General features: G+C 28.6%; 2 protein-coding genes, 1 long non-coding RNA gene and 1 other non-coding gene across 7 annotated transcripts; 2 read left to right on the forward strand and 2 right to left on the reverse strand.

The window, feature by feature from the left end:
* Positions 1-4,895: 4,895 nt before the first annotated feature.
* On the reverse strand, positions 4,896-5,523 carry LOC107397641 (uncharacterized). 3 transcript variants are annotated; one of them, XR_010335548.1, is made up of 3 exons: positions 5,417-5,505; positions 5,131-5,371; positions 4,896-5,056 (listed from the first exon to the last, which is right to left on the reverse strand). It is a non-coding gene; the product is annotated as an uncharacterized LOC107397641 (long non-coding RNA). The 3 variants fall into 3 exon arrangements; XR_001574715.2 differs by having other exon boundaries at positions 4,896-5,371; positions 5,417-5,523; XR_001574716.2 differs by having other exon boundaries at positions 4,896-5,366; positions 5,417-5,519.
* A 474-nt stretch (positions 5,524-5,997) lies between these two features.
* On the forward strand, positions 5,998-6,661 carry LOC103312446 (hypothetical protein). Its single transcript, XR_010335545.1, has 2 exons — positions 5,998-6,233; positions 6,287-6,661. It is a non-coding gene; the product is annotated as a hypothetical protein (transcript).
* A 2,120-nt stretch (positions 6,662-8,781) lies between these two features.
* Positions 8,782-12,440, forward strand: LOC103312451 (uncharacterized). Its single transcript, XM_008193095.3, has 6 exons — positions 8,782-8,934; positions 8,984-9,157; positions 9,217-9,255; positions 11,965-12,094; positions 12,141-12,304; positions 12,351-12,440. The coding sequence occupies exons 1-6, from the start codon at positions 8,896-8,898 to the stop codon at positions 12,372-12,374; spliced, it is 570 nt and encodes a 189-aa protein (XP_008191317.1). The 5' UTR covers positions 8,782-8,895; the 3' UTR covers positions 12,375-12,440.
* Positions 12,441-12,569: 129 nt separating this feature from the next.
* Positions 12,570-17,128, reverse strand: RpS24 (Ribosomal protein S24). 2 transcript variants are annotated; one of them, XM_015978480.2, is made up of 5 exons: positions 17,000-17,128; positions 16,546-16,692; positions 13,348-13,593; positions 13,135-13,176; positions 12,570-12,748 (listed from the first exon to the last, which is right to left on the reverse strand). In XM_015978480.2, the coding sequence occupies exons 1-4, from the start codon at positions 17,000-17,002 to the stop codon at positions 13,162-13,164; spliced, it is 411 nt and encodes a 136-aa protein (XP_015833966.1). In that variant the 5' UTR covers positions 17,003-17,128; the 3' UTR covers positions 12,570-12,748; positions 13,135-13,161. The 2 variants fall into 2 exon arrangements, with proteins under 2 accessions (XP_015833966.1, XP_967577.1); XM_962484.5 differs by lacking the exon at positions 13,135-13,176 and having other exon boundaries at positions 17,000-17,125.
* Positions 17,129-17,157: the final 29 nt, after the last annotated feature.

Here is a 17,157-nt window from a genome sequence, read left to right on the forward strand (position 1 = left end):
GGTCGCCGCATTAGATTAGAAAACGCGTAACAGTTATTCGCTGTCTTTGTCGCGCTTGTGGCGCGCTATGGTGCGAGCGTCTGTCGGGGATTTAGTGGTGCGGGTTGGAAGGAGCGCAAACGCGTTATTTCAGCGGTTCTCAACAAGTTTTTCATTGTGGGGGATTTACTTAAATTATTATTTTCAATAAAATTGGCAAACATTAATCGTTGAAACACGTTTAATTAAATTTTGGAGCCAAGTGGCTTTAATTTTCAGTGTTGCCGTAAATGTGTGACGTAAATTATTTGAATAAAACACACGGTGGAATAGAAATAAGTAAATAATAATAATTTACTAGAATAATTTTTTAGTTTTATTATAACACAAGTCAATTCCACTAACAACCACATTCGTTTTTGTCCACCTTTGAATAATAGATAATAGACGATTTGATGGATACGTTGCAGTTGTAATAATTATTCTTATTATCTGTGTTATTATGTTATTAAGTATGAATAATTTATTATTGAACAGTAGAAAATTAAAATTAGTCAACACCTGTAATTTTTTGTCTAAGATAGTCACGTAAAAAAATATGAGAAAACTGAGAAAGCTACCACTTTATTAAAGTTAACATGGTTGGTCTGTCTGAAGATGTCTTATGTTTGTAAAAAATGTCCATATCTAATCTCAATTTTTAATTATACCTGATACAACCTTTCGTTTTACGACAGAATATAAAAAAAATATTTCAGTGACGATAAGACGAAGCGTGATTTAATTTTGAATCGAAAAAACACAGTTTCAGTAAAATGAAAAAAAAAACAAAAAGTGTTTAATAAAACATTTTGCAAATGTGTGCATTTATAAAATTTAGAAGATTGGATACATATAGGTATTCAAATTCTTGCTAGTTACACCTTTCAAAACTACGTAAATGTTCTATTGTACATGTAAACATACAATACGTTATTAGCTAAGTTTTGTTTTAAAATAACAATTTATACATCAATTTCCAATAAGCTAATGAACAATTTAAGAAAGATTTTCTTCAAGTCAAATTAAACCTAAGTTTTAAAATTCATGTGGTATTTTATCATATATCACAATTCAGTTTTAGGAAAATTTATGGAACAAGTTTTTAAATCTGAGGTAAAAAATCCGGAGTTTTCTCACAAATGAGTTCAATTTAATAATGGCACACATACAGCGTGATTCTTAAATAGATCGACAAAATTTTATCACAGCTTTCCAAGGATAAAAAGAGACGATCTGTAGCATATTTAAGTTTTTTTTCCGAAGGGGTAAAAATCCTTTAATCAGTGCCATGAGTTTAAATGAGTTGTATTGGAAAAAAATATGCCCGTTTTCATCAAGAAAATCGATAATACACAAAGATCACTGTTGCATTAATCAAGTATCAAGTACATTGTCATCAAATAATTGTTATGCTTTTTACTAACTGTGCTAATACTACTTACGAACACATCAGTGGCGTACGGTTTATCTCCAAAATAACTTAAAAAAATTGAAAAAATTGAAAGCGGTTATACAATAATTTTTTTACTATTTTTCCCAGCATGTACTTATTTGATACTACCATGGGCAAAGCTGTGTTGGTCTATTTAAGAATCACGCTGTATGTAAACTGCTTTTGTTTTATTAAATATGTTTTTTGTTTATTTTTTTTTCACGAAAACTTCTAATTTATTGATTTAAAATTAAATCAAACTGAAACTAATTTTTTTCAAAAATCGTCGATGAAATATGTTTATTATTTTATATCCTGTCGTAAGCAGAAAGGTATCAGGTATAATTAAAAACTGATAGTAGACGTAAATTTGGACATTTTTTTAAACATAAGACATTTTCAGACCAACCGTGTTAAGTTTATTTATTAAGTTTAATTTTATCAATTTAACTACAAAAATATTCATCTGGATGCAAATTAATTACTATGCATATTATACAAAAGATGCAAAGACGGACTTCAGTAGGTATCTTTTACTGGTAAGCAAAAACCAATAATATTTTATACAAGATGTTTCACACTTTACGAGACCTCCGTCCGTAAAATGCCACCAAGAATACATATTCCTATACGAACTCGAGTAAAAATTTTGAAATCCCCTCAAAAATACGATTTTGGGTAGTTAGCGATTAGAACACATGATAACTGTTTCTGAAAAATAGTAATTTATAACCATTAATGAGACAGTGATAAGTTTGACAACTACTGTCATAGGTTTCTAAAAATAAAATAATTAAATGTATTTTTTTGTATCTAGTATTTTGTGACTTTTTTATATTTGGGTGCGTACGTACATACATTACGCGCAGGCCAGGTAAAATTATGTGAAACACCTTGTACAGTTATATATCAAATAAAATACGTAATCCTGAGTTTATTATTATTAACTAGGATTAACGTCAGCTTTTCTATCAAATCAATGAATGGTTAAACCAAAAAAAAAATTCTGTTATTATTATCTTACATATCTGAAAAGTAAAAAAATCATTTTCTAGACTCTATAAAAAGAAATTATAAACAGAGCATATTATATAAAATGACTTAGATAATATTTATCAATGTTATCAATAAACGACATAATAAAGTAATAAATTTTACTACAATAGTTCTCAATCCACTTCTCCATTGTCCAAAAAAGTTTTAATTAAATTTCCTATTAAAGCGGATTCTGACTTTGAAATTAAGTTATCAACAGAAATACCAAGAGACTTTTAAAGATTGTGGTTCTTGTAGTTACGGTGCCGGTGCTAGAAATTTAAAATCTTAAAATAATTTTTTGAATTATTGTCACAAAAATTGTGTTAATTTTTGGTCGCTTATGAATTTTATAGATAGTATACAGAGTGTTTTAAGTTTTATGGCCAAGGTAAAGATAAATTTAGTTGAAACAATAGGGAATTATAGGGTATTGGTGTAAGACATTATAAACCAATAATTTTAATTTTTTCTTTTTGGTAAAATTCCTTTAACTTTTAGAACCGTACAACTGCTAAAATAGGATTATGCGAAAGTTGCTAGCTTTTGACTTTGAGTAATTAACATTTTAAAATTGCGGTTCAGATCTCGATTAATTTACGGTTTTGGTTGTAAAATAATCAGTGACTCGTTTTTAAAAAATCACCCTGTACATGAAATTGGCAACCAGATAACGAATTTGCTTTGCAGAGTTAAATCATTCAAATTTACCAAAATTGTTAAGTTTTTGATTGAAAAATAGAATGAAACCTTAAAAAAGTTAAAAAATAATAATGTAATGTAATAATGTAACGATGCGCTTAGAAAGGGAACATGCATCATTTAGATAAGCTTTATCAATGTTATCAACAAACATCAGTAATAAATTTTACTACAATAGTATTATACACTTCTCGATTGTCCAAAAAACATTGAAACGCTTAATTAAATTTCCGATCAAAGTGCCAACAGAGAACAGAAAAACAAAAATAAAACAACGTAGAGTCAAATTGCCTATTCAATGTATACTATTTCCTTCGCAAAACGATGAGACTTCTACTGTTTATCTTTATAAGTACCTTTTTAACCAACGATAGAACTTTAAAATTTGAAACTGCTTTTAAACTTTGATTTTAAAAGTTGTACATAAAAATAATCGAGAACATAATTAAAAGGGTGATTGTAGAGCTCAAAAAAAGTCAAAACAACTTAACTTTTACGTAAAAAAATAGTCGTTTCTATCACAACGGTAACGGTACCAAATTAATAATAATAATGCTTATAAAGTAAAAAACACCTTTTTATTAAGAAGGGCCAGTTTCTGGTACGATTAAATTTGAGCTATATTTTATCGTTTTACTAAGGTAGTAAGTGTTTATTAAATTAGTGATGGTGTTAGTTACCTACTGTTTAATTTTATTGTTTAGTTAAAACAAGAAACTAGGCCTAATTTTATCCTAATTTTATTGCAAACCCCGTAGGTTCGCGATGTCTATAAAGGGGATTCGGCAAAGAAAGAATTGTAATGGAATTTTATAAAATGGCTAAAAAATTACAAAATAATAAATTTAAATTTTAACAGACAAAATTGGTTGCAGCTCATTGTCTCCGTGACAAAATTGGTTGCAGCTCATTGTCTCCGTAAGCCATAAATTGTTTTTGTTTAGTGCTTTTGTCCCAAAAAATTTCTTTAAAAAATTAATGTTTTCATGTTTAAGATTCATCAAAATTTAGAATTTACTTTAACTTTTTTTTGTTGACCGCGTTTTTATCAACAACTGAAGACAGATATAACCACTTTGTCTATGAAAAACTCAATGCTTATGAAGACATAATATTGTATTAAAATATTATGAACAAAAATCAGCTTTTCGCACAAAAATTTTAATGGAAAAAGACGCTCCTACTGAAAAAAAATTATGGAAGAAAACAATAATTATATGTTATGATTGTTATAAAGATTGGCTATCAGTTTTCTGTAATTTGAACTGAAATGGGCTTGTAAAGCAAGTTCTAAATTCTGCTTCAGACTTAGTTTAAAAATAAAATTGGCACTTTTTTTTTATTTCTTTATATCACTAAATTGTCTTCTGTTACATGATTATTTTGCATTATTGTTACTTTCTTGTTAAAAATTGGAAATTGCAGAGTTAATTACGCACTTTTTGTGATACAGAATTTTACTCTGTTTCTGTGTTTACGTATCTACATTTTCATCTAGAATTTTTTTGCCAATATTAATGACATTTTTTTAAAATAGATCAAACACTGGACCCTACTTTTTTTACTAAAATTCTTCCAAATGAATTGGCTATGGTGCCAACATTAAAACTATTTAACATGTCTGTTTGAAGAACATCCTTTGCAAAAGTATTTACTGTAATCTGTTCCTAATTTTAAAATTAAAAAAAAATATAAAAAATAGGTATTAAATCATTGGTTTTTTTAATTCGTTTTCATTAACATTCATTCAATTCAAAATGTGCAACAAAAAATAAATGTCCTATCAAATTTTATTGTTTATTTCATTCGCCAATTTCTGTCGGATGTTAGAAGTTCGCAAGGTGAAAAAGGTTGGGAACCACTGATCTAGAAGAAGAGAGGAGTGCGGATATCAGAGATTTTAGAAATCAAAATAAAATAACTCATACTTCTTTACTTACCAGCTGAAAGAGTACCTAATTTATTGGTTTAAAATTATATTTCTTAATTTAAGATGTTAAGCTTTTTTCTAAATTTAATTGATGAATTCTAGAAAAAAGTGTTATTTGCTTCATGCATAAGATCCCTGTTTCTGGGTTGAGTTCACAACAAAATCTTTCTAACTTTACAATACGTATAATACGATGGCTGTTCGGATGACTACAGTTTTTAATTATTCTTCAGCAACAACCAACAACTATACTAAAACACAATGATGAAATGTAGAATATTGAAAATAATCCCTACCTCTTTTATTATTTGTATCAAGTTATTAACAACGTCCACGAGTGACTAAAAAAATAATACGAGTTCTTAAGTATTTTGATAACATGTTATGGACAACCGGTAAAACAAAATTGTCTCATTACATGCTTTATATCTAATTGCAACCTTACAATTTGTAACGATAATTTACTTCTTAAACTAATTATATTTATTTAAAGATACTGACAAATGTAATCGGTAATAACTTATTAAATATATTAAAAAAAATTGATATTTATTGATATTTTCTTTCCACATTTACTAGTTCCATTTTTTTAATAACATGTACCTATCACATTAATTGTGTACAGGATGTTTTAGATCTCATTAAAAAATAAATTAATCATAACAGTGAAACCTATGTTGCTGTAAAAAATGATTTGCCTTCAAATTCTAATTAAACTGATTAAATCCCAAACCAAAATTACTCATTTCTAAAAAACTGTAAATTCTAAGCAATTTAACACGTAATGAGTTATCTGGAACAAAACTTATCACAAATTACATTCAATTTCAATGTCAATTTGCAAACTAATTTAATAATACACCGGAAGAGTGTTTATTTAATTCCTAGTATCTAACAATATAACATGTGATTTTCGTGATTATGTAACCCTTCACGGTCATGGTGGTTTATAAGCACAGGTTATGCGCATTTATTCGAACTATATAAACAAAATAACTATTCTTCCTCAGGATTCATCCAACAACTCTCTAAAAGAACAACACCAAAAAAATGAGTTTGAAAATTGCGGTTGTTGTTTGCTTGGCCATTATTGCTTTGGATTCAGCTTTAGGGGTAAGATTTTTTTATATTTTGCCACACCTTTAATTTACAAAAAAAATTGTAAGGCTCCTCACAACTCCCGTAAAGACCAAGATCTCAGGAAAAGTTTTGTTGAATTCTTGCAACAAGATAAGGAGTTGTCTTCGTTGTTAGAAAAAGCGAATCTCGGAAGTTATCCTTCGTTGTCACGAGCTGTAAGACAAGCTGAAGAAGACGATGTGGAAACTGACCAAGACGTTGATACTCCCAAACAAGAAGGATTTTTTGACAGAGCGGCCAAATTTGTGATGGAAGTTTTGCAGAGGTTTCTCAAATGGGTTAATACAGACAATTAAAGTGGGAATCAGAGAAGCTGTTAAAACTTATATTTTGAATGCATTGTTTGGATAAGCAATCATGTCTAAAACCACTTCTAAAGTAAATTTTTTCCTAAAAGCTTTTTTCTTGGTGTTTTTTTTACATAAATACGACGAATGTTTGTGTAAATGTTGGAAATATACCTCATATTTTATAGTTAAAAAAATAGAGCCAATACAGGCTGATTCAAAAGTGTGAATTCAACTTTCGAATGGTCATAATGATAAAAGACATTCAAGAAAACTAAATCTGTAGTGTCAAAAACTTAACCCAAAAAAACAATGCGTAAACAATTTTTTGTCATAGGAATTTTTATTTTATGCGTAATCAATTTTTTGTCATAAGAATTTTTATTAACTCAGATAGATATTTTATCATTTATCATACAACTAACTATTCACTTCCAAGAGATGGTCCGAAAATTTTGAATTAATCTACATCTAGAACTAAATGTTTTTTGTTAGAACTACGTATTGGCTTTCCCAATAAATTTTAAAAACTCCAACATTCTCAAGTGCTTTGTGCACTTAATTCTCGTATAAGAATATTTTTTTTGGCACCGACTTAACACAAATTAATTTATAAAATAATTAATTTTAATTTTTAAGAACTGAAGAAAAATTTTGAAAAAATTCAGATGTGTAAAGAAAAAACTAAAATATTTATATATTAGCAAACGCTAAATTCTCTGGGATTATTAATTTTTGAGATATAGTAAATTGAGAAATATACTTTCAGCAGACTCACCTTGTATGTAAATTTATTATTATTATTAATCCAGTTATTGACAATAAGTATAATTAATTTATGTAATTTTTTAGAAATACGGTTTGATAGCTTGTTTTCTTGTTTGACTGTTGATATGATAGAAACTGGCAAATTTTGAAAAATAATTGGTTCTATTTTAAAGATTGTAAACATAGTCTTTTTCTATTTGTAACCTTCGCCAAAACAACAAAAAATATACAGTCTATTTTATCTATTTTTTGACTTATGCGCAGAATTAAATGTAAAATTATTATTTTGCAAAAAGCTTCAATATCCAGTCTGTTTGTATGTACATTATTATTAATTAAAACAATTTTTTTAATGTCCAAGAGTCCAAGACATATTAATACAGCGTCAGATCTGACCTGGACAGTTTAATGTTTCATATTTTAATAATTATTTTAGAAAAACTTTTTTGTTAGAAAAACTTTATTTTGCTATACCCTTGTTTTTTCTATTCACATGAAAAGTAAAAAACCTGGAGATTGTTCATTAGACCCTCCCTTCCCCACTCGATTCTTTCAAAATTATTTGAGAAACATTCTCGAATAATCTTATCTATTAAAAAAAGTTAATATTAAAGTTGCATTTTTGAAAATTAAAAAAATCAGAGCAAAAATTTTGTTTACAATAGTTTTCGGCCTAAAAATCATTCAAATGATGGTGAGATTCTTTTTAATCACCCTATATAGTATCCTTCGTCATTTAACTAAATTATTTATGCAAAGGTGTATCAATTCATTGTTATTACTATTTGCTATTTGCAGCATTTATTGTGTCACTGTCATGAATTCATGACTAACAATGAATCATTTGAAGAAGTAAAGGTGACACAGTTTATACCCAATAACACTATAAAATAACAATAAACTGGAAAAAGAACAATTTCAAAGTGATGAATCAAACTTGAAAACTAAATATTAATGAAGATTAAAGTTTTTTGTCTAATTATGTAATTCTGACTGATTATATAAAATTAACAGAACAACATTGATCATAATAAATTGAAAAACATATGTTTCATGTTTTTCAGCTCCTGATATCAAGTTTATAAGAATGATTAACAAATTATTTGGGTAACTCGTTACGCTTGTTCTAAATATTACCAATTTTCAAATTAAATTCATCCTAAACTACTATGCAAATGTGCAGCATTTGCTCGAATTAAATATTTAAAACCGGAAACACTAAATAATTGATATAAATTCCCCAGTTCTAATCTAATCTATGTGATCAGATGTGGAGTAGGTATTAGACGACAAAGAGAAAAATGCAAATAAGCAGACATAAACCTACATGGCAATGAAAATGGCTTAATAATTCGTTTCCAAATAAAAATTTAGCAGGAAATGAAAGAATCAAATTCACAAATAATGACAACTGCTAATTTAAAAATTAAACCAACCTACACCCACTAACAAATAAAATTACAGATTATTAAACAGAAGGACAAACAATTATGCTTTAAAAATATTTCTTTGTCGTTATTCACTCAGTAGTGTACACAAGTCTGTAAATAAACATTGACAAGAATAATTAAATTAACAAAATGCGAGTGCTTATCATTTTACTTGCGATTTATTCGGTGGTAAGTGATAGTTTTTAGGTTTTATGAGAATATTCCAGTTGTAAAATAGTTAGGTGACGATGAGTGCAAAAGGCCAACAGAGTTGAAAGCAAAAGAAGAGTACTGCTGGCATGAAGAGGTTGAAGTGGTGGACAAGATAGTTCAAACCTCAAAAAACGTACTCAACTTTGCAAAGAAGAAATTGGGGATAGCCGTAGATGGAGATGGTAATGAAAAACAGAAAGTAATACAAAATGATAATTAAGTGCAAATGATAAAAGAAAATTAATTCTCTTTTTACAGTGTGAATACTACTTGTGCATTTTACGGCAATTGCACATGGTAAGATAATTTGATTAAGTTAATTCATTCTCATTTTTTTACCTATTCATTGTCTTCCAAATAAATTAATGAAATAGTGTTCCCACTGTTGCTCAAAGCTTCTGCATACAAGCTGTTCCGTCTAAACATTGCTAGAAGTATTAGAAGTTTACATGTACATTTACAAACTGAACCAAAAGTAACGCAAATAATTCATATCTTTGTTACAGCTTATTAAAAAAAACTCAAACAGGTCGATTTAATTTTTTAAATGCTGCACTTTGACTTCATATTGACATTTAGTCATTCATTTTTGAGTTGTGAGGTCATTCTTAATTTTTTTTTAATGATAATCGACATTTTTGTTCACTGTTTTAGATAGTACACATCTTTATCTTTCTGGTAATAAGAAAAAATAAAATAAAATTAATAAAACAAAAAAATATTCACAAGTAATCAAAATGGGCTTTATCTGTATGTCCTTCACATATTTTATAAGCAGCAGTTATTGTATTATATATTTTTTTAAATTAACATGAAAACGCTTAATATGTCACTTATAAACATAAAATATAAAAAAACAATCACACCTTATACAAAAAATAATCTCATATTTTAAAAATACAGAATTTCATTTGTAACCTATAGAAATATCCGCTGCTTTAATAAGTTATCAATTTTCTTGTAAAAAAAGTGTTATCGGATTAGTCGAGCTTTTTTAAGAAATTTTATCAACCTTATATCAAACCAACTTTAGCGGTTTTAGTATTTGTGTACATTTTTCTCGACATTTTTTCAAAAATCGGTAACTATTAATTTTAAATATTGCAATTGCATTTGATTATTTAAAAGACAAAGCTTAGACCTTTTCTTTGGTAGACCTTTCAACAAGTTTCTAAAACGTTAACAAACCCCAATGTTTTAAGGTAATATGATGCCCACAACTTCAATTTTTACTAATCATCAAGAAACGACATTAAAATTTAATCCAAGATTAAAAACAACTAATTCGGAATTAAGTTGCAATTTATTAAATTATTATGCATTGACAAACGTTAAGTTAATCCACAATTAAAATTTAATTGCAAAATAAATGTTAAGTTAAACCGCTCTAACAAATGGAAAAGAATTCAATTACTTTAATAGATTTGATATTTAATGTTTTGTTAACATTGAGAAATTCATAACTTCATAAGCCATAGATAGCTCTTTTGTCATGGAAACAAAAAAAAATAAAAACTTTTTTTAAGTCAGAATTTTTTGAATTTATTTTGTATTTACGGAAATTATAACAAAACTTGTTGTTTATTCAATAAGAAAGATTTCTGTTTGCAAAAACAGCTACGGTTAGTAATCAATTTCTAGCAAACAGGTCAAAAAATCAAACTTTAAACATAGATTTGGAGATTCCATTTGGAAAAACTGAGCTATTCTAAGTGAAGTTCTACAAGCTAACATTACAGTTTTAGGGTTAGTTAATTTTTTTCACAATCTGAAAGCAATAGAGGAAAAACCAAAGCCTCTTATTTCAATTGCTAAAATATGCTAACAGGATTTTGTAAAATAATAAAATTATCAATTTTTAAGAGAAAGGTGCAAATCAAAGAAAAAACTTAAAAAGCATAAATAGAAAAGAAAGGGATAAATTTAGGCAAAGAAAGCTGATAAAACTTTCTTAAAGTAATTTACGATAAGTAATCCAAATACACAATTATTAATAATTAAAATAATAAAGTTACTGATGACTTACGATATAGCCAGAAGTACAGCGATTTTCAAAGTATTTTCATTAAGACATGGTAAAACATGGTATGGTATGAAATTGTACAAAATTTACGAAAAATACCTAGTCAATACTTTTACGAGTATAATACGTAAACGTAATGTTATAAATGAAGTTCTGTATATTCTGTAAAATAAAGACCCCCGAATGAATTACCTAATAGGACAACGTCTATGTAAAATGTTCAAGTTGAATCTGCTGTATTAAAAATTGGAAGCTGTTTAATAAAATATTCAGTAAAAAATGAGTACGTAGGTTCAAAACTAAGATGAGTAGAGACCTAAAATACCCTAAAATACCGTTTCAGAAAGGAAGAAAATTGTTTCTCACATTAAGCGTAACACGAAGGAATGTGTTGCTCGAAGACAGCATGACACTGTTGTAGGATGAGGTCAGAGGTTAATATGTGCATGATCATAATTGAAGGAAAAAATCCGTGCTTTGTTAATTATGAAAGTGGTCTTGCAGTTGCTGCTTTTTCCTCAATAATTTTTCAATGAATAACTTTGTTAGTATGATTTATACTTAAAAATTCAGTTTTTACCACAATTTAACCAAAAATATAAAAGAATAATACTCCTGCAAAGTCAGTTATGATATATTTCCGAATTTTTCTTAAATGCAACAAAAAATACTAATTCAATTGCATTGTTCTGACAGTTTTGGTAAAATTTTATTATAAACTAGGTAAAAATCAAATAATGATAATAAATGTGATTAGTAATTTAGATTAGATATTTGCTTTAAACATAAGTTGTTATCGTTTTCCATTCGTTAGCCGAAATATTTACTAAAAAAAAACAATGTTCCCATAAACTAAACAGCTTCACCCTCACACGAGTGCGTTATCCTTTCCCCGTCCCTTATAACAACTCACATAAACCACTTTTTATTGCCCTTACAAATGTCAGTCCTTTATTATAATAAGCTTTAACCATCATTTCTAGCTAAGCGCTAATGATTACCCTGCCTGCGAAGAAATACGAAAATGGGCAAAAAACAATGTAATATACAACCAAGCCATTGATTTCATTGGACGGTTGGAAATATGCTACGACGCTCTTAACAACAAAACACGTAAGTTGCATATTTCAATTTTATAAATTTATGACCATTTTTCAAGTGAGTGAAGTCTACTTCTATGCGGATCAAGTGGACAAGGACGAATCACAGGAAAATCCTGAAAGCACAACTGAAAAACCAGCTGATGATTCAGACGCAAGTAAGCCACAAAGTGCTTGCGATATTGCGTCCGAGTTTATCAAATGCCTGTCACGACAAAAAGAGGTATTCACTTTTTCATAACTACTTAATGTTATGTGTTTGTTTCTAGTGTCCAGTCTTCGAGTTCCCTTGAAAACAAGAGCTTTATTTTTACACTTTCTCAATTAAAACTGATTTTTTAATAAAAATAGTGCCTTGATTGAATTGTTCCTTGAGAGCCTCATCTCCTTACCTCTACTTCAGTCGATATTTAACTCAATTAGCGAACTAAATTGAAGTTTAATTAGCCTGGTAAGTGAAGCGAGTGGAGCTTTCAATAAAATAAGGGTAAATTGCTGTCAATTTATTTAAAAATTCTTAAAAATATAATATATGGAAGGGATGTAATTCCATAATAATTTAATGAGCACTTAGTTGTTTATTGTGTTTCACATATAAAAAATCCCTATTTGGTATAATATACATGCCACACAATGAAGTGCTGTTGGATGCTGTCCACGGTTTTTACTGCAAAAATGAAAATGTAATTAGAATCTACATATCACTTCAGGTTTTAAAATCTACTTGAAATTTTTTCATTTATTTACTTTCACGTAGATTTTAAAAGATATTTCAACGTAAGCATCAATTCTAATAAAAATGTGTTAATAAAAAACACACAACGAACTAAGAAAAAGCTTACTTAAAAATGAACCACAAAATAAAATTACCCATAACGAACATTTTTATTATAATGTTCAACTTGAATATGCAAATCAATGTTCTTCAAAACCATACTGAACAAATTTTTCTACTGTTACACAAAATGGCACAACAAATTACTAGCATGCTTTACTCAAATAAGCTCACAAGTGTAATAAATACAAGCAAAAACTCCAAAATCCAAAATATACCTAAAGTAGAAACAATACAGCAGAAATTTATTTCTTTCCACCCTGAAAACAATGAAATATAAAATAAAGATAGATATAACCAAAGATAGATCCCAAAATGTATCAAGTCAAAATGAAATTGAAAATTTGATACATTAGGAGTTCCATGCAAGACATCCAACCTTCCATTAACCTACCAGATATTCGTGAATAAAAAATACAAAATTGGCTCACCTTCTTAGCCGCAGCACCCACTTTACTCTTCTTGGTACCGCGTACTTTCTTCATTCTGTTCTTACGTTCTTTACGCTGTTTGCGCGTCTGTTGTTTCTTTTCGAAGAGACCGTGACGGGCAAGCCTGTGTTTAGGCTCGAATTTCTTGGCAAAATCTAACGTGTCGTAAATCAACGCAAAACCTGTCGATTTGCCACCGCCGAAGTTTGTACGGAAACCGAATACAAATACTACATCTGGCGTAACCTGAAATTAAGAAAAATCATAAATTCCAGCGCCTTTTTCACAAAATTAATCACAAATCTCATTGATTTTCATGTTGTAAAATTAAAAAAACCGATACAGTATAAGTACTCTCAATAATTTGGTTCACACTTTTGATTACCATCCTCAGTCTTAATAGAAATTTCACTTTCAGTGTCTCAAGAAAATTAATTAAAGACCTAACATAATGAATGTGTGATTCCTAGAGTAAAATTAAGGAGTTGTGTCAGTCAAAAATGATACATAACCCAAACGTTTGAAAAGGGTCTTACTGATCTCGTAAGAAACAGAAAGATGGGAAGAAGAAAAAAATCTTACGACAGATCTCGTAAGCAACATAGAAGCAAGTAAAGAAGAAAAAAATCTTCAATGTTTTTTTCCATAATTTGATAATTTCTTGCTTTTGAAGTTTTTTCAAAACCTTTGGATTATCCAAAATTTACCCTAACCGAAAATTAAAAATCCGTTCCTGAGACTAAAATCTTAAGGAACTTAGAACTTGTGAGCAGACTCATCTTCTATGTAATAAATGATTTTATAGTTTGCTAAAAGTAATTTTACTGTATCTCAAAAACTAATAATTATACAGAAATCAGCGTTTGCTATTAAATATGTGGTACTTTATTTTTAATTTTTGTGACTCAAGAAGACACGAGCCCTGTTTTCTTAAAAGATGACTAAGATTTATCTGGTCTTAACCAATTGAAACGTGCTGCAATATTATTTTTTCCTTTTGGTTAACTAAAAGTATTTATTTTTTAACTAGCAATGAAACTTGAAGCACCCACGAAGTACATGTGATTTTTTTGAAAATTTTCTACAATTCTTTACAACTAAACTTCATTAATTAATTAATGAATTAATTAATATTAATACAAAAGTAGAAAAAAATTGATTTGGACTACTTCTGACCAAAAATATGGTATAAATTTGAAATTGTATAATAAATAACACTATTATTATACAAGCATTGTAATCGACCATATTTCAAAAAAAAAATAATAAGCAAATGAAGAAAAAAGTTATTGATTACTAATTACACTTAAAAGACTTTATTTTTTTGTTTTAACCTTATGTTACAAAAGACAATTGGTTGTGTTTGCTTTTTTGAAAAATTACAATAACAAAAATATAAATTTTAAACTCACTCTGTATAGATGATTTATTACTTCATTTATAATTATCTTTAATTATATGTACTTAATCAAAATCGTAAATCTCTAACCTAAACTCGAACAAAAATAAATTGCAAATGAATACCATCTTACCAGTATGATTTTAAAACTAGTGCTGCTGAAATAAATGTTTTAACTAAAAATACTCAAAAACTTACTTAAAAAGATAAATTACGTTAATTAGAAATTTTAAACCTTATTTAACAACTTATTACTTTTAATATTAGACACTTTTTCACGGATTTATTCCACAAAACGACTTTTAACCATCGCTTTTTGAGAATGACGTAAGAACTAATATTTTGTGTCGGCGATTTAATATAATATATAATAATAAATAGTGGAAAAATTCTGAAAAAATCATACGCAAATTCTGTATGATTTAAATTAGTTTTTGAGATAAGATAAATAAATCGCCTAAATTCTTGGACCCTCTTAGAATCTGTAAAAGTGTAAAACATGATTTTTCTTTTAATTTTTTCTACCTTGTAGTATTATTTAAAGCTGAGGCGAATTACATACCAACATTATAGTACCTACTGTTTAAAATTAACTTTAGCAGAAATATTTTGTCTTGAAATTTGGAAAATATGATTCTTAGTAATCCAGTGACAGATAATCCAAGAATTTTGGCGATGTGTACAGGGAAAAAAATTAGTGAATTTAGAATTCCACATAAAAGTTAAAAATTTTTACTTGGAACTTAAAAGCACCTCAAATGACAAAAAATGACCAAAAACAAGTCATTAAACATAGAGTGTGGACAATTAAAATTTAGAACGTGACTTCATATGAGATATTAGAATGCGAAATTGGTTTATGAAAATAAGAATAATAACTTTTGAAATGAAAACAATTCAAACATTAGGAGAAATTGAACAAGTTCAACATTTTTTGGCTACAAGATGGGAAGACAGTTTAAAATTTTTCAGTGTACCTTCCAAATGACATTTATTTAGACACCTTTTTTTTATAAACTGAAGGACAAACTAACATCCTTTAAGCGCTAACCAATTAATCAAATTACGCACTCTCATTTGAAATAAGGTAAGAAAGAGCAGTTGACAACCTAGATATGATGTTTAATTTACAATAAAGTGAGTTCTATGACACCAAAAAATTGGCAAATTTATATTAATTTTAAAAAAGGAGGTAATTTTTTACTTTAAGTACTTCTGACACGCCAAACCTTTCCTGCCCCAATGAGCGTACACTATTAATTTTCTTGTGCAAATTGAAAATAACGATAAAAAAACAATTTTATTTTCACTCAGTTTTAACTTGAATCGCCATATTTGTTGACCTTGAGGGTTACAATGTGGTTACAACATACATTCGTGGTGTATGTTTCTTTTTAGTTAGCCTCCGGCTACGAAGTGTACGGCGCCCTAGCTCCATAAAAAAACACTATTTCGAGTTCCAGGTTTTCAAGTTTAATTGGTCGTAGGGTATGTTTCCTTTTAACCCGCTACTGGCCAGCAAGTGTGAACTAAACTGTTTTGTTTATATTTGTAAAGTAAAATGAAATAAAAAAAATTAAAAAAATGAAGCCAAGGATTTTGCACAGGGGGCATTTGCACAACCTTTCAAGGTCATATCTGCAATCTAAAAGCTTTTTAAAGCAAAATGCAAATATTTTTTCAAAAATTCCAGAAGTAGCTAAAGTAAAAATTTACCAAAAAAGAAAACATTTGTCATAGTAAGACAAGAACAGTTCGATACCTGCAATGGGGTTAGGAACACAGAAACAAGTACTTACTTTGTACATTTTGGCCAGTTTTTCCCTAATATCTGTTTTTTTAACAGACGCCTGACCTGGATGTAGAACATCTACAACCATCTGTTTGCGACACAACAATCTGTTGGTCATAAATTTGCGAGTGCGAATTGTGGCTGTACCTTCAGTCTGAAAACAAGAATTTGGTAATTTTGTGCGAGAGGTTACAACAAACACTGGAACACTTTGGCCACCTTTCCACCATACCCCAAAATTCAAGTTTATCACAGAAATACGATAAATTACCCAAATTATGGTAAACAATTAACCATGCCGAACACCAGTATAGGTTAGGTGAAAAAAACCTGTCAAAGCCGAAAGTAGCCCCATAATTTTCACACAACATTAATCCTGGCCACATTTTTCACAAAACTGCACTTAATTTCATTGAAATAGTGGAAAGATGACCAAACTTTTTCCAGATTTATTTCCATACCATTTTGATGACAAAAATTACTGCACGAAAAGAGCGCCCTCTACGAAAGTATCGAGTAGGTTAAAAACACCGACAAGTAAAACTACTGTTCGTTGGAGCTACGATTTAAACAAGTACCGCCTCACCTTGAGCCTTTCTCTGATAAGAATTTTTAAGCA

Source organism: Tribolium castaneum, chromosome 1 (assembly GCF_031307605.1).
Source record: "Tribolium castaneum strain GA2 chromosome 1, icTriCast1.1, whole genome shotgun sequence".
NCBI classification, from domain to species: domain Eukaryota; kingdom Metazoa; phylum Arthropoda; class Insecta; order Coleoptera; family Tenebrionidae; genus Tribolium; species Tribolium castaneum.